Below are 23,453 nucleotides of genomic sequence, written 5' to 3'. Positions count from 1 at the left end.
CAAAACAAAACAAAAAAAAACAAAAAAAAACCCTGTAATGTGATTATGGCTGCGCAACTCTGTATATTTACTGAAAATCACTGAATTATATATACATTTTAAACAAATGAATTTTGTGATGTGTAAGTTGTATCTCAATTAAACACTGTGATTTGGGGAATACAAGAATGGATGGGGGCATTAAAATGAAATTCTATACATTAAATCACTTTCCTACTTAACTTTTATCATCAAATTATTTTTTGCATTTTTCAGGAAAAGTCTGGAGAATAATTTTTTCAACAAGAAAGAGACTGAAACAATAGAAGTCATAAGTCCAACAAAGCCTGCTGACAAAACAGACCTTAACAAACCACTAATATATGTATAACAGGTGTTTAATGTATGTTTTGGGGAAGAGATGACAATGACCATACCTGCCATGCCAATAATTTAGGGCATGGCAACAGATGTAGTACTTCTAATAAAAACAGGGGGAAAAAACCTCTACATTACAGCTTGGAATTTTTTTTTTCATACCCACTCCCCGCTCCCTTACCTCCTACCTACTATATATTGATAGGGGTTAAGTAAAGAGGTAGTGGGTAAAGGCAGAAGTGTAAAATGAAGTAGGATTTTTATAATGAACAACATTAATGTTCCTGACATGTGACATGAAAAAGTCAGCACTTGGGATAATGGCCCCCATTCCTCAAAAGGAACTCGCAGAGATAGAGCATCTTATACTATATAGCAAAGCCAAGACATAAAATAATACTAGGGGAGGTTATAGGAAGGCATGCCCAGCATACTTCCTAGAGCATCAGGAAAGGCTCTGTTTGCTTATTCATGGTCAATTATTTATTAGGAACCTACTGTGTGCCAGGCGACTGTGGCAGGAACCAAGACTAGAGTCATGAACAAGACACTCAGTGAATGAGTAACACCCACAAGGCTCAGTAATATCACAACAGGAGGATAATTTCCGTGAAGAAAATTAGAGGATGCTATGCTATCACTTATTGGGGAAATAGCTAATGGAATCTGAGGGCTGAGGGAAGACTCCCTGTGAAAGCTGACCCAACAACCGAGACCAGAAGTATGTGCAAGAGTTCTGTGGCTAAAGCAAGGAGAAAAGACTCTCAGGCAGAGAGAAGAGCTGGGCCAGGTCCCTGGAGGAGAAAGGCGCGGGGTCTGTCAAGGGAGAGCACCAACGTGGACAGCTGCGAGAGAAAAGGCTAAGAGGAAGAGTTGGGGGACACAAAGCAAGATGGGAATGAAAGCCTTCTCGGGCAGGGCAAAACACACAAGCAAAACTTTAAGTGGAAAAGTATTCACAAAAAGAACAACAAAGGCAAGAGTCCGAAGTCACGTGGGTAGGGCCCAGGCATACTCCCTAGAGCCATGTACTAGCGGAAGTGAAATCTGTAAGGCAGGAGGCGGCCAAACACTGACAAGCTTTGCATGACATGTAGAAAACTTGGACTTTATCCTGGTAAGGCATTCTTTTTTATAAAGATTGATTGATTTGAGAGAGAGAGAGAGAGAGAATGAACGGGAGGAGTAGAGGGAGAGAGAATCTCAAGCAGACTCTGAGCTAGGTGGGGAGCCTGAGTGGGGCTCAATCTCACGACCCTGAAATCATGACCTGGGCAGAAACCAAGAGTCAGACGTTTAATCGACCCCACTACCCAGATGTCCCCAGGTGGGCAAAATTTTTGTTAGAAATTTTAAAGCAGCTGAGTGTTATCAGTTCTGCATCTCAGTAAGATAGACCTGGGATAGTAAAGAATAGTAAAGAAACTGGATGACAGGGAGATGAGCCACAAAGGAGCGAGAACAGGCAGAAGGCTAACACAATACTCGAGAGTGAAAGATAAACTTGAACTTGGACCAAATGCCCTTCCTGCTCAACAGGACTCATTAGCCACATGTACATAAAAAGCCACTTGCTCAGAACTAGTAAAGGCCTTAGAACATGAGACCCAGATGGCAGTAGTGCCCCAAGCACTGCAACTATAAACTGTCAAAAAAGCCTCTCCACCTTCCCAAAAGCCTACAGATTTCTAAATGCTGCCCTGGCTGCGGGGACTGAGAGGGTAGCCTTGTAGTATCAGCCATAGGCCAATAAGCCATTACTATATCCAACAGATGCATTTCCTCTGTCATACCCTCCTCAAGCAGTACATCAGTCTCTCTTGATAATATCCTCTGGAAGGGAACTCTCCACCTCATGCACAAGCTTTTCCTATGTGGCGATAATGGGCTCTAATATTATTAGAAAGCTATCTCTCCCAACTTCTTCCCACCGGACCCAGTTTTGCCTCTACATTCTCCTCCAATGGACTGCACTTCAAGTACATGAAAATGGCCTAATGTTTGTTTTCACTTTCTATATCCCCAGTTAAATATCCTTAGGCCACTGGCTTTAGGCCACTCACTCTCTGGCCGCCACTCTGTGGTGCTCTAGGTGGTAAGACAGAATACTCCCGGCATGGCTAAGCAGGTCAAATTTGAGTGAAAGTGTCACTCCATGCCCAGTAAGTCAGGCTAAAATCCTACTCAGCCTTTTTCAGCAACTCTACTGGCCCAAATAAGCTTTAAATTCAAATCGGCCATTCTTAATGATATCCCAAAAATGTTAGTCCCACAAGAAATTAGGTGTTACTTAAAACAAACAAACAAAAAACCCACCGGGTTTAATTCTGCTAATACCTGGTAAATGGCAGGTCTTCTCTGAGCTTCAAATCTCAGAGACTGAATATGTATGCAAGGTTTTCCAAACAATTTTAGCTGTGAAACTTGGGACTAAGGCTTGGGAAGTGCTGTACAAGGCTTTTTCCTACTGACCATCTAGCCTCACCTTCACTGCTCTTACCCACACAACAACAGCGCATTCTTGCCTGACCTATCCAATAAATTCTCAAGTCCCTGATTTCCAAGAGAACTTCCTACAATGTCAGAAACTTTCTAAATCTGTGCTGATAATCTGGCGGCCACTAGCCACATACCAGTGGATACTGAGCACTTGAAATGGGGCTAATGTGACTGGGAAACTTAATTTGTAACCTTATTTAACTTTGATTAATTTTATTTTCTTTTAAGATTTTATTTATTTATTTGACAGAGATCACAAGTAGGCAGAGAGGCAGGCAGAGAGAGGGGAGGAAGCAGGCTCCCTGCTGAGCAGAGAGCCTGATGTGGGGCTCGATCCCAGGACCCTGGGATCATGACCTGAGCCAAAGGCAGAGGCTTTAACCCACTGAGCCACTCAGGCACCCCAGATTAATTTTAAATCTAAATAGCCACACATGGCTATGGCTACCTTAATAGATATTATAAGCTCTACTTAAAGCATTGTAAAGTAATAATCCAATAATAATCCAATCATCACCTAAATGAAAGTCAAAGAAATGAGTAGGTTTCTCGAAAGCAGGTTAATTTTTTCAACACACATAGGTAAGGGTTGGCATTGCTGCTTCTGAAAGGAGGCTGACATTGAAACCTGCAGAGAAGTTCCCCTTCCTGAGGACCATTTACTTGCTGAGGGCAAGCAGGCCATAATGTCACCATAAGGATCTCGCCAAATATGTAAGTGTCACTGAAGCACTTGGTCACATAGAAGAAGTCAGCTGGCCAAACCACGGAACAAGGGACAGGATTATGCTCCCTGATGCTTCATTCAGTTTTGTAAGAAAAAAAAAAAAAAAAAAAACACATTTTAAATGAAAGGTTGTTCATGTAAGAATCTAAAAACAGGACAAAATTCATGAAAGCCTCAATCTAAGTGTATTAGTCATTTCAGGACATCCTTTAGATATATAGCACTGTCATAATGTATTACCAGCACTGACAAAATGGCCCTGACTGGAACGCAGACGTGTCCTATGAAGGCTGCTGGGATTTAATGAACGATCTCTGAAGATGGTCTTGCGGGTGTCACCGCATACTTATCAGGGGATCTCTGGTGAGTTCAGCCAAGCTCACCTACATCAAACCATGTTATCACAAGCCAGTGGTTCCTTACAAAGTTAACAAGCAATAAGACGAGTTAACCTGGTGCCATTATGAGGCGAGAACACTGCCACCAGTGCATGTAACCACTGTATTTTGTTCATTTCCTCCCTGAGGCACAATATGAAAGTGACTGATCACATTTTTCAACTTCCATTTTACAATTATTCTATACATGCAAAATGTGGTTCAGAGCCATTCAGTACCATATTAACCCAGGTACTAAAAAAACAGCATTTGAGATACACTCATATCTCATATCATAGAAGGGGTTTGTTTGCCATCAAATTAAAAGGACCAAATTTATGGCATGTACAAAACAGAAAGTCAGGTATCATAGCTATTCTTGCTATTGGAATTGGAATTTAAAGCAGCACATATTACACCATTATGTACTTACTTATTGTATTGTTTTCTACTATTTAAATGCAACGGAAAGCACCCAAACAAATCTGCATAATTCCAGAGGAAGACACTATTTGGTTCTACTCACTAGACAGGCTATCAGGGTAATAAAAACCAAGTTTTGAATCACAATTAAATGTGCACTAGAAACTCTTCAAGTTGGAATACCCTCTTTTCCCTAGGTAAATACAGAATAAAAATAAAAGGCTTAAAAATTTCACTCTTGATTTCCCTTTTACAGCCTAAAATTTCTAATGACCAGAGGACGATTATTAAATGTGGTCAAAAAATGATTTATTCATTTCATTTCCCATAAAATCAATATTTTCACAAACAAGGAAGAAACAGCTGCTGACTAGGAAGCCCAGGCCTCAAAGCTGGGGGTTCTGCCATCACTGCCTCAGGTCTGGGAAAAACAAGTCGACAGGGTTCCTCCACCAGCCATAAAGCAGTTCTGCCTCCACTTAAGTAACTCAAGAAACAAGAAACAGGGGTGGGGGGGTGAGGGGTCCTGCTGGCAAGTCAGTACTTATGAGCATCCTTCAATTTTGCTGAAGCCTCATAAGGTCTAATGGTCTACAAGAGATATCCGGAAATCACTGATGAAAAAAGAGAGTCTATCCATAAACTACGTGTAAAAACAAAACTAACTTTAGCTAAGCAACCAGATATTTGGAAAAGAGCCAGTCTCCAAGTGGACTGAGCAGTTTGTTTTTCTAGATAGCTTCGTGGGCAAAACACAGACCACATCCCAAACCACTGCTCCTCCAGAGGTCAGCTCTACAGGCTGAACCCCTTGAAGGGCTGTCCCTGTCCGGATATTTGCTTGTTTGTTGGGGAGAGACAGGTGTTTGCTACACTAGAAAATTAATTTTTGAAGCTAGAAGAGAAATCACCCTTGGGGCTACCAAATATGCCTCACTGAGATTTTTAGCTAGTCCACAGCCCTAACTTCAGTTTTAATTTACACTTTTTTCCTCTATAAGGACGACAGAGGAGAGGAAGATAACCAATTCATTCTTCGAAAGGTAATGAGTAAAAAGGGGCAGGAGGGCTGGTTCCACGTCTTCTCAAACAGGAAACTCAGGGTTTTGCTGCTCCTGCAGGGGCTTACTAGGCACCACGCTGCACGCGTGTGATCCCAAGTATGCATCGCACACTAACCTCAGGTACAGGTGAGGAGACTGAGGCTTCCAGAGGCAAACCATTTGCTAAAAAGGTCACCCAGCTTTACTTGGCTATAGTAAGCCATGTAATTTGTAACAGGGAGGCCAGGACTCGACCCAGATCCAACTGTCATCATTTTGGCATCTCCTGCTTCTGGACCTGCCAACGGGGAGTTGATTATTTATAGCTCCTCTCCTGCAAAGGAGACCCAAAGCAGGAGAGAGAAGAACTGCCCACTTACTACGTTGAGATCTGCCTTTTAAAGAAGAAACCTGACGGCAACAGAATCTAGATCAGTCTTACCCATTCCAAAAATCCAAAAGAAAGTGGGAGAAAAAAACAGCTTCAGACAGGTGAGGACTCACTCACGAGGCTTCTTTAGACTCTGGTATTAGGGATCCTATAAAATTTTTAGAACTATATGTGAGGGGTGCCTGGGTGGCACAGGTTAAGCCTCTGACTCTTGATTCCAGCTCGGGTCATGATCTCAGGGTTGCAAGATCAAGCCCTGTGTCAGGCATGGCACAGATCATGGAGCCTGCTTAAGGTTCTCTCTCTTCCTCTGCCCCTCGCCCTCTTTCTTGCGTGCCTCACCCCGCCTTAAAAAAAAAGAAAAAGAATAAGAAAAAGAACTAGAGGCACGTGGGTAGCTCAGCGGGTTAAGCCTCTGCCTTCTGCTCAGGTCATGGTCTCTGGGATCGAACCCTGCACCAGGCTCTGTTCAGCAGGGAGCCTGCTTCCCCCTCTCTCTGCCTGCATCTCTGCCTACTTGTGATCTCTCTCTGTCAAATAAATAAATAAAATCTTCAAAAAAAAAAAAAAAAAGAAAGAAAAAGAACTATATGTGATACTTGCTTTGACGACAAAAGTTGGCAATTATCTTTGTCTAACGCCTGGGACTTCTTAAGTAGTCACGTGTAAGTGCAACAGACACATCATTAAAATATACACTGGCTATAATTCTAAAAAATGTTTTTGTGAAATCTACCAGGAAAATATCTTTTCCTATGATTGCTTCCTGCAATACACAGACATACTTTAAGTACTTATGAACCACAATTACACAACTTATTTCCAAAAAAAGTCTGGCACTTAAAACTAAATTTATTTAATAGTTGTCATTCAGCATTATGTGTGTAATTTTTAAATTTTAGGAAATGTGGTATACTAACCACAAGCAGTATTAAACAGGTACGTTAACAAGCACATGGAAGCTAAATTTAAAATGGGCTTCTAAAGGTATGTGGATTTACCTCTTGTTCCCGTCAAATTCCCAAAAAAACCCCCTCCAACTACTGTCCTGTACCTTTTATGTACTAGTCTTCAGGGAATGTTTTTCTTTTTTCTAAGTACAATAATTTCATTTTAAAATAAAAACGTTCTAAAATAAATTCTAATGCCACAGCTGCCGTTTTGGCAGTGAGACTGTCACACAGAGAGCCGGTGTTAAAAGATCAGATTAAGAGCCTTCAGTCCTGGCACCGACTGACGCTCGCAGCCATGCAAGAGTGATTTTCCATGCCTCTGAAGAGACAGGAAATAGAATTCATCTTCCTCTAATAACCTGCCTCCTTCCCTCCCTCCAGATTACGGTCCATCTGGCCTCAGGACAGAAGCGACAAGTCTGATGCTCACAGAATGCCCAGAAGATGAAACGAGGTGGGCAATGTTCAGACACAAAACATCAGAGAGGCCTGGGTTGGACAGGAACAAACATGTTTGTGGCCCACACATTAAAAGAGAGACGCACACCTTAAGAAACTGAAAAAAGAAGAGCCAATTAAATCCAAAGTAAGCAGAAGAAAAGACATACACAGATTTAGGATTTAGAAAACTATGACACAGGTCATTCATTACACACAAATCAAGGATTTTAACCAAGAAATGTCAAAAGTATTGGGGAAATCAACAGTAAGTGGTGAGATCGTGATGCTGTCTTCCCAGCCTCAAGCAGAGAAAAGGAGTTGCGAGTATCTCCCTGTGGCTTTCCTCTGTGGGGTACAACTACTTCCTTAGCCAATTCATTCCAGTCCGGTCTTGCTCGGCACCACTACCATTACACATTCTCCTCCTAATGGGCCTCCTAGCCCAAACAACACAACTCAGGTGGGGAAACAACCTATTTGCAGATCAGCTCCACCAGCACCCCCAAGACCTCCTTCCCCTTCGGCATATAACCCCACAGATTCTGCAAAAATGCCATGGGCATAAGATCTACCAGTAATTACAGATAGGGGGTCTGTGCTTGCAAAGGCCCCAAGTGTCATACCACCCCAGGGATAGTTCAAACTCTTCCCTCCACCTGGGGTATAACACCTCACACGGTTACAGCTCTGTGGGTTGCACACACATTCTCCCCATCCTCCAGCTCCATAAAGCAGAGCCGCTTCAACTAAGAAACACACTGGTCTGCATTGGGCAAGCGCGGCCAGGCTTCCTAAAGAAATGCGAACAGGCCTCTTAACTCCACCCAATCTAGTCACAAGCAAATCCTGAGCAGAAATAGGCAAATGGGGATATAGTGGGTAGTGGTTTTGTGGTCACAGCTAAAGGACGAGAAAGACAATTCCTCCATTGTTGTTTGTGGTCCAGAAGAACATTTGAATTAAGGATGTTAACTCAGATCCATGGTTCGTGAATATGAGTACTCTGTGGGATATTTACCTGATGAAAGGTACCCATGGTTACTGAGATCCAACCGAGTTCAAACCAAATGAGAATTTACATAGGAATTCACATTATCTATAATATACACCCATGCTCAAAACACCCGCCGCAGGCTCACATCAGTACATGCCCACTGGCAGGCAGGCAGATGGGCAGCTCTCCTGGAAAGCAACGCCACAACATACCTACAGAAGTGAAGGGTAGGAGGAAAGTGCCTCGGTGCCTTCTAGCCCACAACACAAAGCTCGGTGGCCGAGACACACCGCTATTTCCATTAGCTAGCTTCTTGCCTTCTCACAGGTGCTCTTACCTGAGCAAATGACAGATTCAGTAATCCAGAAGCACTTTCACCTAAACTTTGCAACTACCAAAAGCAAGCAAGCAAACAAAAGGAGGCCAGAAAAGTCACAAGGACGCCACCATCCCCGAGAAATGCACCTTCTCATTCCAACGCGAGCGTGTGTCTGCAGACAGCGTATGCTTCTGCCGCTGGTGAGCGAGAGAGGCACGAGGTCTGTGGTACTCAGAGCGCCGAGCCCACAGAGTCCATCCTGCCTTTTTCCAAGTGCAGGCACAGTGTTAAGATTTCATCAGGTAGTAAGTAACTTTTTTAAAGCAGCTAGCCAAAAGTTACCTTAGTTTGTTTACTATGTAAAGCACTTTCTATGGATGTGTCTTTCTGGCAACTCTTAATGCCCAGTGACCAAAGCGTGTAACAAACCCTTCTGGGCAACATTTCAATCCACCCTATGAGAGACCATCATGGAAAACAGTCATAATTCTGAGCAACAACACTACATCGTCCAATAACAGCAAGATATTTTAACAATTGAATTTTGCTTCATACGTTAGAAAATGTTCCATTATATGAACACAATTATACTCCACTGAATGTTAATAAGGTGTAGAAGTTGGAATGTGAACACTGTATCTTAGAAATGTGCCATACAAACACCAAGAGACTGACATGGCCAGAGAGTCAGTTCCACAATCCTTCTTCTGCAAAACCACTAAAACGGCACCTTCTAGCCCAGTGTCTCAAACCAACTGCCTTACCTCTTGGGACAGGAAGGGAATGACTTGTGCACAGATAGCGTTCAGCCTCTTGACAATCTCTGCCTGCATTTAAAAAAAAAAGGAAAGGAAAGCAATAAAGAGAACAGTCAGCTGGTTACAAATTCCCAAAATATTAACAGAATGATATTAAAACACACTTTATATTCTGGCTGGCGTACTTCCTAAGGAAGAGGAGAACTCTCATCAGCAAGCCCATTAAAAGGAGGCAGTGACAACAGTGCCACATTAATAGCACAATTTATTAACCGGCATTCATCTTAAAAAGCCAACCTTCAAGCACCAGGACAACATAAAAAGGAATTTAATTTTCATGACTGGAAGTCAGTTTTCAAAAGCCTTCAACAGGACCCTTGTTCATTCTAATATGGTTTTTCATAAAACCTTGAGTTTTCCAGAGTTTTAACAGTAAAGATACATTCATCCTACCATCCCAGTTTCTCTCAGCAACTCATTGGATTTCTTCATTTGTGGCCTTTGCTTAAAGTCCCCAACTTCCCAAAAGAAGAGTACCCAACCGACACAAGTAAGATGATTAACTCAGATCCTAAAGTTATAAACTGATAGGGAACAGCATGTTTTCTTCAATCATGAAAATTTCCAAATGTGTCTCACCAGGGTTTTCACTGTGCAGAGGTAGACCATGGTAAAATTTCCCTATACTTAGCAGAAAGGGATGTGTATATATACAGAAACTAACCTTGGGAACATTACTTATTCTTGGACTACAGATCTGCAAAGTCCCAGCAACATCAGATAATACAGAATTTATTCCCTAATAATTTCTGTTAAGTATAGAAATTTTCTATCAATAGGATGCTACAGTGAGTGAAAGAAAGAAAGTTAGGAAGAAAGAAATTTAGAAAGAAAGAGAGAGAGAGAGAGAAAAAGAAAAAGAGAAAGAAAGAAGTGCTGCCACTAACTTTTCTTTAAAAATCTACCCAGAGCTTCACTGGTGTTCATCTTAATTTGTATTATCGGATGGCTCCTTATATACTTCAGGATGGGGACATGTAAACACATGGTTTTTTGATACACATACATGCAAAATAGCTTATATTTTAAATGATGGGGTGGGTTGAAGGACAGGCAAGAAGTGTTGAGAGGCAGAAAATGTAAAGCAATTACTTTTCCAGAGACATTCTTAAAATAAATTCCATCCAGGGTCAGTTTCTCATTTTATAAGAGGACAAAAATGCTCTTTTTCTTGCTAAGTCATTACCAGAGTGACAGCGACACTCTCCTCATGCAATCTAGGTTTCCTTCTTTCATCAGCCACCCTTTTGACTTTGCGGCTATGCAATCTTTTAAATGCCAGCACCTTAAAAAACTTCGCCAGCCAAGAGAAAACACAAATTCACCATGAAGGAAGTTTCAAACCCAGGCTTTCCCACCCAGCCTGCATTCCTAACAGGATGGACAAAAACCCAGCACCAGTAACACAGCAGTGAATAAGGACCCAACTGTGCTGACCCCATTTAATTTACTGCACTGGCCCCATGGAGCATTTAGCTATCCTTTAAGAATGCTTAAACCACCATGAAAAGCTGCAATGGGAATCACGGAACCACTCTCCACCTGGACGGACATACCACAGTGGTTATGGGTGAAATTCCAGTGTGAGCCGAGAAAATAGAGTAGCATTCACCAGACCAAAAGCACTGCATCTCAAAGGCATTTGGTTGTTAAGCTTTTTGTAGGGAGAGATGGAGGGGGAGAGAATAAAAGATAATGAGACACTTTGGGGCAGACCAAACTGATGATTCTAATGCTTAGAACCATCTGCCAAGCATATTTTCCTCATTATGTTGTTTACATAAATAAAATAGTCCCTTGCTAGGAGGGTTTAAAAATGTGTGGGCACATAAGAAAACTGAGTTCTTTAGTTTGCCTACATAATCTAGGCAATAAAAACTACTCTAAGGAAACTTACTCATCAGGCAAAATAAAAGACCAAGAGGTATTTATTTGCCCTCTTCAATTTGGGACCTAGGCTATTTTAAGTCTGAGCAACTGTGGAAAAAAAAATCTGCATTTTCTTAAAAATAAATGTAGAAAAGTTGATTTATTTATTCACGTATATTAACACACATAACAGAGAAAAGGGGAGGGTCTTGCAAACTTTTTCTTTCTAGGTCTCCTTTTGTTTAAAAGACTTCTTAATTTCTTTAAGTTGTCATGCCAATGGATTTTTCATGGTCAGGCTAATTGGCGGCAGGGGGGTGGAATGTGTGTGTGATTTCATAAAATTAAGCAGGTCATTCCTCACTTTGAAAGCTAAAGTTGCCTCGGAAACACTGCTGCTTCCATGGTCAACTAATTTTGCCTCTTTTGTCCCACAGGACCCAGCTTTAGGGAGGCATCATTTATTTACAGGCCTTTCCACTGGGCTTCAGTGATCAGCCAATAATACTGTGGACACACACTTCTAATGGCCTATGTTTTGAAACTGAGTCTAATCTAATGGCGTGGGGCCCAAACTCCTTTTCCAGCACAGCCATTAAAGGATGTAGGTTATTGCTGTTGTCACCATTGATATTTGTCATTGTAATGTAATTAGGGCCCTAAAATGATGCATTACAGCCCTTGGCACAGCTTCTATTAAAATCTTTTCTTCTGCTCACTGAACTGCGACCTGCTTTCTGATGAATAACAGACAGACAGCTTTAGGGTAAGGAGCAGATTCATCAAAGAAGTATTTTTCAGCTTTGGGGAAAGAGAGGGGGAAAAAAAGGCAACCTAGGAGGAAAAGCACTAGGGGAAGAAAAGCCACAATACACATTTGAATTTCATCTGACCACTTGAAATTCTGATTGCGTCTGATGAATCTTGCTTAGACAATATATTCCCAGTCTTCGAATCACATGGTTAATCAGGGCTCTAATCTGCTATCCATCAGCCTATGCCAGCGCTGTAGCTTCCAATCAAATTTATAGGTGATGTGGCTCATGCATCCCTGAGCAAGTACGTTCACAGATAGCCCATTTAAACAGGCCAAGATTCTGAAATACTGCTGTTAGGGCTGCTGGATGTTATTGTGGTATTCGAGGCTTTACAGACGCTGCTAGACTATTGTCTTTAGATGCCCACGATATTCCAAAATAGCATTAACGGCCCCAATAAAAGGACAATTGTTCATGCCAAATCATAACAAAGTAATTTGTTTTTATAGCTGCTGTTTGTCGAATCCATTAACAATTTTTGAGATTTTGATTGTCTTCCTCTACCCATGAAGACAGTCATTTAAAAATAAGTTTCACACATAGTATTTTCCTACCCTCATTTCACTAATACTCTATTTCCTCCTCCTGTAATTTCCCACCTTTATGCCACCCTCCGATGAAAAGAACCAATAAATGACCATCCCTACACATACACATACACACACACACACACACACACACACACACACACACCCCAAACTGGGCAAAATATTTTAGAAAAAGGCATTCTATGAAAACACCTTGGCTATGCACTCAACACTTGGCACAGAAATGCTGACAAGCTAACACCTCCAAAATGGAGATGGCCAGTGGCCTAAACAATTGGTAATGGAACACAAAAACACAAGGAAGAAGTTTTCACCACTTTTTTCTTCACACTCCAACTCAAGAACTATTGGAAAATGTTTTAACTCCCTTGCATCATGGGAAAGCAACATCATGCACTGAAAAGAATGCCACAATTCAACCATTAGATTAAAAAAGTAACAAATACTGAAGAACACAGTATCAAATACATATTTTCTTTATCACTTATAACAAATTACATTAGTCATTTAAGTAAGACAAAAACCTGGTTAAGCCTACACTTGAATTAAATTACATCCCCTCAAATAGTTGTAATATAATAAAAACCTAATTTTTATTTAGATTACTTCCGCCTATGATTTCCTTAAAAAAATTAAACAAATTTTATTTTTATGACATAATAAACTTGAGAGAAAGCACAGATAACTTTATTTTAGTAATCAAAGAGATGTATCAAAAGCAATTATTGGTTTAAAAAATATTTCTTGGAGTTCTAGTCTCTCATCAAAACAGGAGCAACCTACTAAACAATATTGTTGAAATAAAACAGAAAAACAAATTAGGACACCATTTTAGCAGCCAACCAGAAAACAACAACAACAAAACACAAACAATTATAGTTTCAGAAAAACATTCTTGAAGAATAACATTTCACAATTAATTTGCTTTCTACAGCAGTTTCTTTGCCAAAAACGGTTTTAAGAGAGACTCTATCTTATTAAGCATTTATCAAGAACATACATTCACCAATTATATAAAACACTTCAAAAAGGTGAAGAGAAATTTCTCCTTATTCTACCTGAAATCCTTTTTGGAATAAGTACAAATAAATTCTGCAACTCTCTCCCTCACCCTTCTTTTACCTCTATACAACTGTAATTTTTTATTTCAATCAAAAATAAATTATCTTCATTTGTTCACTTATCCATTCCAAATTTTCTAAGAAATGGCCTAGCTTCTGGAACTGATCCTGCTTGCTCCTAGATTAAAAAGTCAGAGGACTAATGAGAAATTCTTTCCGACTTCTTAAAAATCCAGGCTCAACCTAAGGAAGAATATTCAAGTAGTAATATTTCTTGAAACTGACAACTCAGTTTTTATCTTGTCATCAAAATTCAACTTTACTACAATTCCCACTATAATGGATAAAACTAATTTTTGTATTAAAAAAATTTAAAAAGAGCCGAACTGGAATAAGGCATAGAGATTTAGATGAAAGGTACAGTCAACACTGCTGGCAAGCTGGTAAACCAGATGCCTATGTTTTATTTTGGTTCAGGTACTTATTTTGCACAAAATATTTTATATTGCTTAATAAAGCAAAAATGAAGTGATAGCATTGTGAGAATCAATTTGATAAAACATCTATCAGTTTCCATAAGGGACTTAATTCAAACAACTAAGACTTTTTTTTTGGGGGGGGGGGCTTTTAAAAGCTCTCATGATCCCACTTCCCTCTAATAAGAAAGAGGTACCACCTAGGAATACTCAGTTAGTCTCACCTTGAACGATATGAACCAATTTTTAGTCAGCACCCCAATCCCACCTCCTTCAGGGAGTTGAACTAAAGCAATGATTCTATCAACAGTAACACCTCAAAGCAATGTCAATCTGTTTTGTGTTTTGAACTCCTATCTATGCTAATTTACTGAGTGCAAAGTATGCCATTAAGTACCCAGTCCGTAGTTCAGTTCACTGCAGACCCTGAAGTACACCATTTGTCTGTCCTAAAGAAATACAGGTGCTACGATTTGTGATGCTAGCTCAAGAGTACGCAGGGCAATGCCCTTCCTTAAGAGTATCACGATACATCTACATTTCATGAAACTATTCCAATCTATCCCCACGGTAAAGCTGCATTTTACTGAAGCATTTTTGCCACAATTAGAAAAAAGTGCCCTTTCCTCTCATCTCTTGAGCTCTCCAAGGTCTTTAAGGGAAATCCCCGACAGATGCCTATTACCCTTACCATACCTTCCAGGCTCTGGTTATAGTGTTTAAAAACAGCTCTAAATGTTGAGGGTGATATATTATCAAGGTTAAGAATGACGATCATTGTGCCAGACATCCAATTACTCCCACGAGGTCAAATCATTTCAGTTTTCAAGTCTGAGAAACACTGTAACCAATGTTATCATGATTATACTCAGCTCGACCAGAGGGGAGTGGCAGGGAGAATGGGGGGAAAAGATGGGAGGGAAAAGTGGGATGTCAGGAGTAGGGAAAGAAAATGACTTTCTCTGGTGAGCTTGAGGTCAGCTTTCGCCCAACAAGGTTGAGCTGGTCAGAGAACCTGACTACTCTGAGTCCTAAGACACCCATGCAAATGCTCATCTCCTCTGGCCAGTGTGTCACACAGCAAGGCCTGCTAGCTACTGTCTGATTTCTCTTCTCTCTCCCTGTCTCTGAATCCATCAAGCAATCTCTCCAGCTGTCTTCACCTCACTCTTTCCTATCGACGGAAGTGTACAGGTGCCTTGGGATGCTGACTTACAATTAAGCATTTTCATTCTTAGCAATAGTAGAGGGAGCAAATATTCATCACCCACAGCAGGTGATGATCATCTACCTTAATTTTTCCCAACATAATCCATGTGATTAAACTATATGTAAGAAATACCTAAAGACAGAGGAACTCTGGAAATTGGGAAAAAGACAGTAAGACAAATAAAAACACAAATGGTCCTTATAAGCTCATCAAGGAAACCTACCTCCAAGAAAAGCAATAAACCGCATTCTCTACACTGACAGCCATGCTCTATTTTTCAGTCTATCCTCTTACTTTAGGCTAAAGACTTCCTTGTCTGTTTTCCTCTTCTCTCTATTTACTGGAAAACCTATGTCTCTATCCACATTCCTCAGCATTTCCTTTTCTCTCATCCTTTCAATTCTAGCAAGGCCTCCCCTTGGCCTCTGCCAAGGTCTCCCCTTCCCCGTCACTATAGTATAAAATTTCAAGTCTTCAAAGTCATCACTGTCAAGATATCCTTCATCCCCTCAAATGGTTTTCTCACTCTGGTAAGTAGCCAGATCCTATCAAAACCAAAGTCATGCTCCTCTTCTGCTTGAACTCATGCTGCTCTGCCAAATGCTCCCACTACCAACCGGGTCCAGGCAGAGCAGGCAAGTGACTCCGTGGGTCCCCACCTGGCCTCGAGCAGAAAGGGGGAAAGCACCCAAAAAATGGGGGTGAATAAAGAATGAAAGGATGAGGGAGAGTCCCTGTGCCTGATCTTCCCAAGGCTCACTGCCTACTCACTCCACTCGCCATCCTGTGACTCCTTCTCCCAGTCATTCTCTGGCCCCGTACAGTCCTTTCTCCACAGCGTCTGTAATGTCTGAAAGCATCTCACGTGCTTCTGTTTACATGAACGAGAATAGTGCTTCTCAAACTTGAATGTGCGTACTCATCACCCAGGAATCTTGTTAAAATCTCTGCCTAAAGTGGGGCCCAACAATCTTAGCTTCTAACAAACTCCAAGGTGACACAGACGCCATGGGTCTACAGACAGCACCCTGGGTGGCAAGGTTCTACAGAATGCAGGCTCAGTGAAGGCAGAGATCTCTGTCTACAGACCCCGCCCCCGTATGGTTAGTAGAAGATGCTCAAAAATATTTGTTGAATGAACAGAAGCAACTGCAGTTCACTTAGGTGGTAGGAATCTCCTAAAATCTCTTGCAAGCACGCTAAAATTGTTTGGGAAGAGTTAGAGCACTTCAACCCTAAAGGAATATTCATCTGGAAGACCTGCTTATACTCTGACTTGGTTTGTTTACCTTCCCAAGGCACATCTTTTCTGGCATTTAGGATGCCATGCTGCTCAAAAAGAATAATAAGTAATCACAGGGGGCAACAAAAGGAAATGCAAATTCACTCTGGACAATTCCTGACTGCTAAAGTAAATGACTACAACTTCCATTCTGAAACCTTGGCAGGACATGTGTTTTAAAAGATAGTTTAGAAATAGGATAAAAGGAGATGCCACTCCACCTCCCTCCTTAGGTTACTCACACCGGACGGCAGATCCCCTCCCCCACCAGAACTGGGGTATTTGTTAGAGAGCACCACGGGGGAGCGCCTCATATGCTGCATCAAGATAAATCTCCACGAGGGTATCTCCAGAGTAAAGCGGGGTGATGCAGCTCACAGCCCAAGGAAGGGCCGGCCTGAGTCATGCACTGGCATCCACGCTCTCAACCAGAAGTACAAAGAGCAGTTCCTGGTAATTCGAGGCACAGTGGGTCACACACAAACCAACGCACGTGCAGGGCAGTTCCCCGTGCCAATCCCACTCAGAACTTGGGACAGTCAGGAGCCACGCTTCGGGAGCCAGGGACACAGAGGCAGCATGAGGACCCCTACAGAGAACACGCTATTCCATTCCCTCCCAAACAAAGGCCAGAAACTGCTGGGGTCCGTGCGTAGATTCACATACGCCAATCCCCTCCCTACCATCCCGTACAAACCTGTTTGAATACTCTCACTGTAGGGGGATGTTTTTCCACGGAAGGTACTAATTCCTGACGGGTTTTGTGTGTTGTTGTCCTTGGTGCAGCGTATCCCAAACAAACGTCCGCCATCACTCAATGATGCCTCACCCAAACTCTCTTCATGATTCACAGAGGTGGGACTCCCTCAGGCTGGGAGAAGCCACCTGTAACAGGCTGGTTAAAAATTTAAAAAAGAAAAAAGAAGTCCCACACCACAGTCCCACACCTCTCTATAGTCAGAAAAATAGCATTATCTCTACAGTCAGGCTCATATCTACTTTTGCTTTTTCTTTCTTTAATATTCTACGAGAGAGGTTGAGAAAATTAAATGTTTAAGAAACTACTATCATCCCCTTTTGTTCCTGTACTTCTACATACCGTTCAAAAGTATTTCAAGCTGCTTTTAATTAAATTGTGCAGGCAGTTTAAATATTTAAATGTGTACCTTAGAAAAAGCCCAAACCACAAGTGTATGGCTGCCTTTCTGTCCACTCAACAAATATTTACTAAGCACCTACTATTTGCCAGGCCTACTTTAGGTGCTGAGACACAGGGGTGAACAAGACAGAGAAGTCCCCGCTGTCGTGGAGCGCACACTGCAGGGGTGGGAGCCAGAAGCGAACAGACAGGTAGATGCAGAGGAAGTTCAGATGTGGGAAGTGCTTAAGAAGGTAAAATGGGGGTTCTGAGAGACAAGGCTGAGGCATGGGTCTGATTTGGAAGAGGTGATTAAAGAAGAGCACATAAAGAACTGACTTAAAAGCTGAGATAAGGCCGGAAGCAGCATCCCCCAGAGCAGCTTCTACACAGCGTTTATTTTGCAGATGTTGTTAACAAGTATTTATACACGCAAAGGGCTCCCTGACCAGATGACCTCCCCGGGCTTAAACAGAGTTAAGCAGGTTCCTTTGCTATTGGACACCTCAGACTTTTCATTTGATAGCGCTAGTTACAAATACGTGGAAAGGTGCACAGAAAAGGCGGTACCAATCCAAATTGACTGCGGAACCCTTTCTTCGCAAAGCTCTTAGAGCAGATCACATTTTGTGGCCAACGCTGAGCTAGTCGATGGTTTCCAGGCCTGGCTTTACACCAGCACCACCGGTGGATCTTTTCACAAACACCAACGCCCAGGCTTCACCACAGACCAATGAACTCACTCCTGGAGGGCAGAACCCATGCCTCAGTGTATTATTTTAAAGCTCCCCAGGTGATTCTAATGGCAGAATTGAAAACCATTAAGCTAGAGTACAGGACGTGTGCAATAAAAAAGGGAGTGGAAAATAAGGACAGAAAGGGCTCCCAGGGTCAGCCTGTGCAAGGTCCTGAATGCCACACTGAAGAGCCTGAACTTTATTTGCAAGGCAGCAAGGACCTATCAAGGACGATTCCTAGGAAAGCTATAATAAATACCAGACAGGAGGTCAAGACACTCTAGCACATTTCAGCCCTCCACCCCCTTCTTGATAATATTTGAACGGTGGTGAAGAGATTTATAACCACGAAACATATCACAAAAGGAAAGATGGAGGATGAAAGATAACTTCAGAACAGGAACAGTATGAAATCCCATAGCGCTACAAACTTGGGGAATTCAACAAGACATTTTCAGATACCAGCTCATTCACTCACTCCTACTCTAAGCCAGCAGCTATGGTGGGAACGGCAGTTGAGTGCAGGATTGATCTGGACTCTAAAGTGTTTATAATCTAGTACAAAGACCAAATGCAAATAAACACAGTAACAGACAGCATATGGGGCCTAGGTGGTACACAGAAGAGCCCTAGAAATGGGGGTGAGGGTGGATGAAACCCCTTCTGGCTGAAGTCTTCACGGAGGCTTTGGGGAGGTACATGTGAGCCATATTAATTCCAGTTTCCAATAATGGTCTCCTATCCTGCCAGGCACTGTGTCATAGTCTGAAAAACGGAGTAGCAGAACAAGACAGGATTTATAGAGCCCATAATCTAGCAAAGGAAACAGACACGGAAAAAAAAAATACAAAATGCATGGTATTTAAAATGCTTAACAGAGGACTCTGGTTCCCTGAGTAACTGTGGGTGAAGTGAGTCTTACAGACAAAGGGGAGAGGAGCTGGGATAAGGGCAAGAACATTCCAAAACGGATCAGACTTCTGCATCGACGTGGGACATTCCTATTCAACAAACAGGACAGGTGAAAGAAAGGGGGCAGCAGCAGCACAAGATGAGGCTGACGATGCAGATCCACAACAGCCCGGGGTACTGGTATTATCTCCACTCAGGCTGGACCACTGTGAAAGTCATCTTAAATACGTAAGGCGGCTAAATGTGCCAATCATGGTCACGAGCACTGTCATCATCCTAATGTTCATGGAATTTCCCCCGTACCAGATATTTCACTTCAGTGCAGAACAATTCTATGAGAATTACTCTGCCCTCATTTTACAGATAAAGCCAAAGAAGAACCTGGGTCAAGTAATTCACCATGCTCAGATAGCTGGAGAAATAAATAGATGCGGGAGTAACTGGGAGTAGATTCCAAGAGACCAGATGACCGACTGGGTGTGGCTAATGAGTAAGAAGGCAAGGCAATCATCACCTGCCTCCAGGTCTCCGGCCTGGGAAACTGGGTAGATGGTTCTGGCATTTCCTGAGATAGAGATCACTGGACCACAAGCAGGCTTGTGGAGGATGATGTCATCTGGGGACACTGAGAGTTTAAGTACTTTTGAGGCACTGAATGGAAATGAGGACTCGGTTTCATAGGACAGTCTCAGAGGAGAGATCCAGGCTCTAGAAAAAATTTGGGATCCATCTATCAAACGGAGCAGACAAGGTCACCATCAAGGTAAAGGGTAAAATGAGCAAAGAAGCGGAGAGAGCCATGAAGGGAATTCTGGCTGGACTTTCAGGAGGGGAGAAGGACCCCTAACGAATGACCCAATATGGACAGATACCAAAGTGTTCCCTGTGCTCCCCAAGCCCACATAAGGCTTGGTGACAGAGAGGGCAAGCAAAGGAGATACTCTGCACAGGGAAAACCAGCAGCACATTGTGACCTCCCTAAAATCTGGAGATGAGAAGTAAGAACCCATGATCCCAACATGTAAAACCTGGGTATGGTGCTACCAGTCATTAGGATAGGGAAGTCACAAGGTTAGTTTCAAGGTGTGCTGTAGGGGGCAGTTATGTAAGGCAAAGGGAAAAAGCTGAACTCAGATGATGAAACATTCCAGAAAGCACACCAGATATTGAGAACGATACAACTGCGGAGTGCCAAATCCCAGGATGACTCTATTTACTAGTCCAGCTGAACCATGACTTTAAGCAAACCCCTAAGTGATTTGGGACTCCATTTCTACACCCATGAAATGGGAAGAATACTAGCTGCCCCATATCTGCTTGGCAGAAATATTTATGAGGATACACTTATGAAAGAATCCCTTAAGGTAAGTAGTTATGTTCTAAGACAGAACTGAGATAAGATAGTGCTACAAATTGAGTAGCTGTATTGTTAGGTATCGATTCAAGCTTAGGCTCTTCCTGTCTCTCAATTAAGAAGGCATCCCTCACTAATTTATATTACACCAGGGAAGGGCTGCGCATCTAAAGGGGATGGGGTGGGGGGAAGGTGGGCAGACTCGCTGGCACAGTGATAATGGAGGACAGTGCTTCCCCATTGGGAAGAGGAACGAGTCACAAGCCCAGCCCCAGAAAATGTGCTGTTTCTCCACTTTTTTGCACTATGACCCAGAAAAGACATTCTAGTATTTACATTTTGCCACTGGCAAAGGATCTCTCTTCCTCTTTTCTTGGTAAACAGATACTTGCCCTGGATGCAGTAAATTTTATATACAGTATTAAAGAGCAAAGAATAGCGGGCTGTGGGGAGAGGAGGGGAGGTGGAGGGGAAGTCACGCTTAATTTCAAAGCTTCTTGTAATTTAAGACTACAGAAAACAGTTATATGAGATTTACAGAAATGCGTTCTTTCCATCAGTGATAGATGATGAAAAGGAAAAACACAAATTCTAAGACAAGAATTCAGAAGTACTCCAGAAGAATTTAAATGAGTTTTGCACTAACCAGTGCACAAACCGCAGTGACTCTGAAGAGCTTCCCACTTGTGAATCTGTGTCAAGTGCCTTGACTTACTGTTTTACACATGTCCCTACCACCGTGAACTTGATTTTTACCTTTAACCTAACTTGCCTCTAAGTTTACTTTTTTATCTTTCAGGTTACACCTTCATTTTATGAACCTCTATTTGTCTATTCCTAACTAATAAAACAACCCTGATAAACCGCCTGATTACATATTCTGCAGCAGGGCTACTGATGGGCGGCCAATCCTCAAACTGTTGGCCAGCAGCGAGAAGACAATGGTCGCGTGCCAGAGTTAAACCAACTACTGTTCAGTTCAGCTAGGTGGGGTTTTTTGGTTCTTTGGTTTTGTTTTTTAACAATGAAGACATCTGCAAATGAAGAAACGGGTGTGATTTACAGTCTGCTGGAAGCTCCTTATTGTTAAGGCCCACCTACGCCAAACTGCTCGCAGACCTGCTCCAGTCCGCAGACCACACTAAGTAACACTACTCGAAACCAACACTCCCACATTGCAAACTATAATTTCTTATTGCCTGGGACTTTAGAAAAGGTGGTAAGTATATTCCTTCAAGGCAACAAAATTCTCTAACGCAGCCCTAATAAACGCAGCATTCTCTGATCCCTGCCTGCTTTACATGGAGAAGCTAAGTGGCCACAGTTATACTTAACCGCTTAAGGGCAGTTGAAGGCCTAAAACTCAGGTCTGCAGACACCTCAGACCTCAGCGGGGGCCCTCCCACCAGATCCCGCTGCCTGCTAGTCTGATGCCATGCTACAGCAAACAAAAGGAAAGGACTACAATTATGAACAGTACTTTTTTATTTCTAAATGATAGGGTTAGAGAAGAGCATGGCCAATGTTACCGCTCAAGGATGTTTGTATTTCTTCCACAACAAAGTACACCTCAAAATTGGGAGTTCTGCTTGCTTAAAACTTAGGTTTAATAAATTTTCTGCATCGAATGTGCTCACATGAGAAATCAAGTTAGAACAAAATGTACTACTTCACGAATTTTTTTTTTTTTTTTCCCATTTACCTAAAATACTGCTCAGGAACTAAGAGGTCAATCTGGGCAGGGTAGCCACTGGTGGATGGGAAGAAAGGAGACAGAATTTGAAAGCATGAGCACCTGTTACAGTGGGTTCTCAGTGAGCAGAGGAGGGACAACTGGAAAGTGCTCCTTTTCTCTGTAACAACGTACCAAGCTCACCAGCCCCCAGCTGGCATGCAGTCAGGCTGCCCGAAGCAAGGTGCTATTCAAACTACTTCGCTTGGCTGAACTGTTCCAGAGATGCAGGTCTGGAATCTAAGCAAGGGAAGGTTATACAGATACCACACTACCTATCAATCCTGACATCCTAACCCGGGGGTGTGATTCTCGCAGCACACGGACTCCCCCATGTACTATACCGACTACTATATCACGGCAATAAGTAATGACAAAGAAACGGAAGAAATTGTAAAGATTTTATGGCTCCCCGCTACTGCACATGCGGTCAGTGCACCAGCACCGTCAGCATCACCTGGACATCATCTTGCAGGCACCACTCCAACCCTGCTGAAAGAGCACTGGATTCTAACAGGATCCCCAGTGATTTGTATGCGTACGGAAGTGTGAGAAGCACTGCTTTCACTCACCGGTTCTTGACCCTGCCGCACATCAGAATCACCCTGGAGCGTTTAGGAAAATGCCCATGCTCAAGTCCCAGGTTCTGGGGCTCGGGCACCAGCATTTTATGAAACATATTGATCTGGTCCTATCCCCTCGTTTTCTAGTTATGCATGAGAACTGAGACTCGGGGAAGTTAAATAATTTACCAAGAACACAGGGAGTTAGGGTCTAAATTAAAAGCACATCCTGAAGACAAATTTACAATTATGTTGCCCACAAAAAGAGATAAACCATAAAGTTACCAAATAAATCAAAATTAATTTTAAAGATCTAAGGTTTCAGTTTACTATACATATACGTTTTGTACTTTTGTACTTTTAAAAGAAATAAAACGTATGCGTGTCTATTTTTGTATTACCCTTTGAACC

The 23,453-nt window shown here is 42.2% G+C and overlaps 1 protein-coding gene across 3 annotated transcripts in view; it reads right to left on the bottom strand.

Moving 5' to 3' along the window:
- TLE4 (TLE family member 4, transcriptional corepressor) overlaps positions 1 to 23,453 on the bottom strand; it is a 142,893-nt gene that overhangs the window by 98,066 nt on the left and 21,374 nt on the right. For all 3 annotated transcript variants that reach the window (XM_080820800.1, XM_080820801.1, XM_080820802.1), the window contains exon 5: positions 9,289 to 9,351. In XM_080820800.1, the coding sequence (XP_080676926.1) occupies positions 9,289 to 9,351 (63 nt within the window). The remainder of the gene's footprint in view (positions 1 to 9,288; positions 9,352 to 23,453) is intronic.

The sequence above is a fragment of the Martes martes genome, assembly GCF_963455335.1.
Source record: "Martes martes genome assembly, chromosome: 12".
Taxonomy (NCBI): Eukaryota; Metazoa; Chordata; class Mammalia; order Carnivora; family Mustelidae; genus Martes; species Martes martes.
Note: the sequence above shows the minus strand (reverse complement) of the source record. Positions and strands in the feature narration are given on the sequence as shown.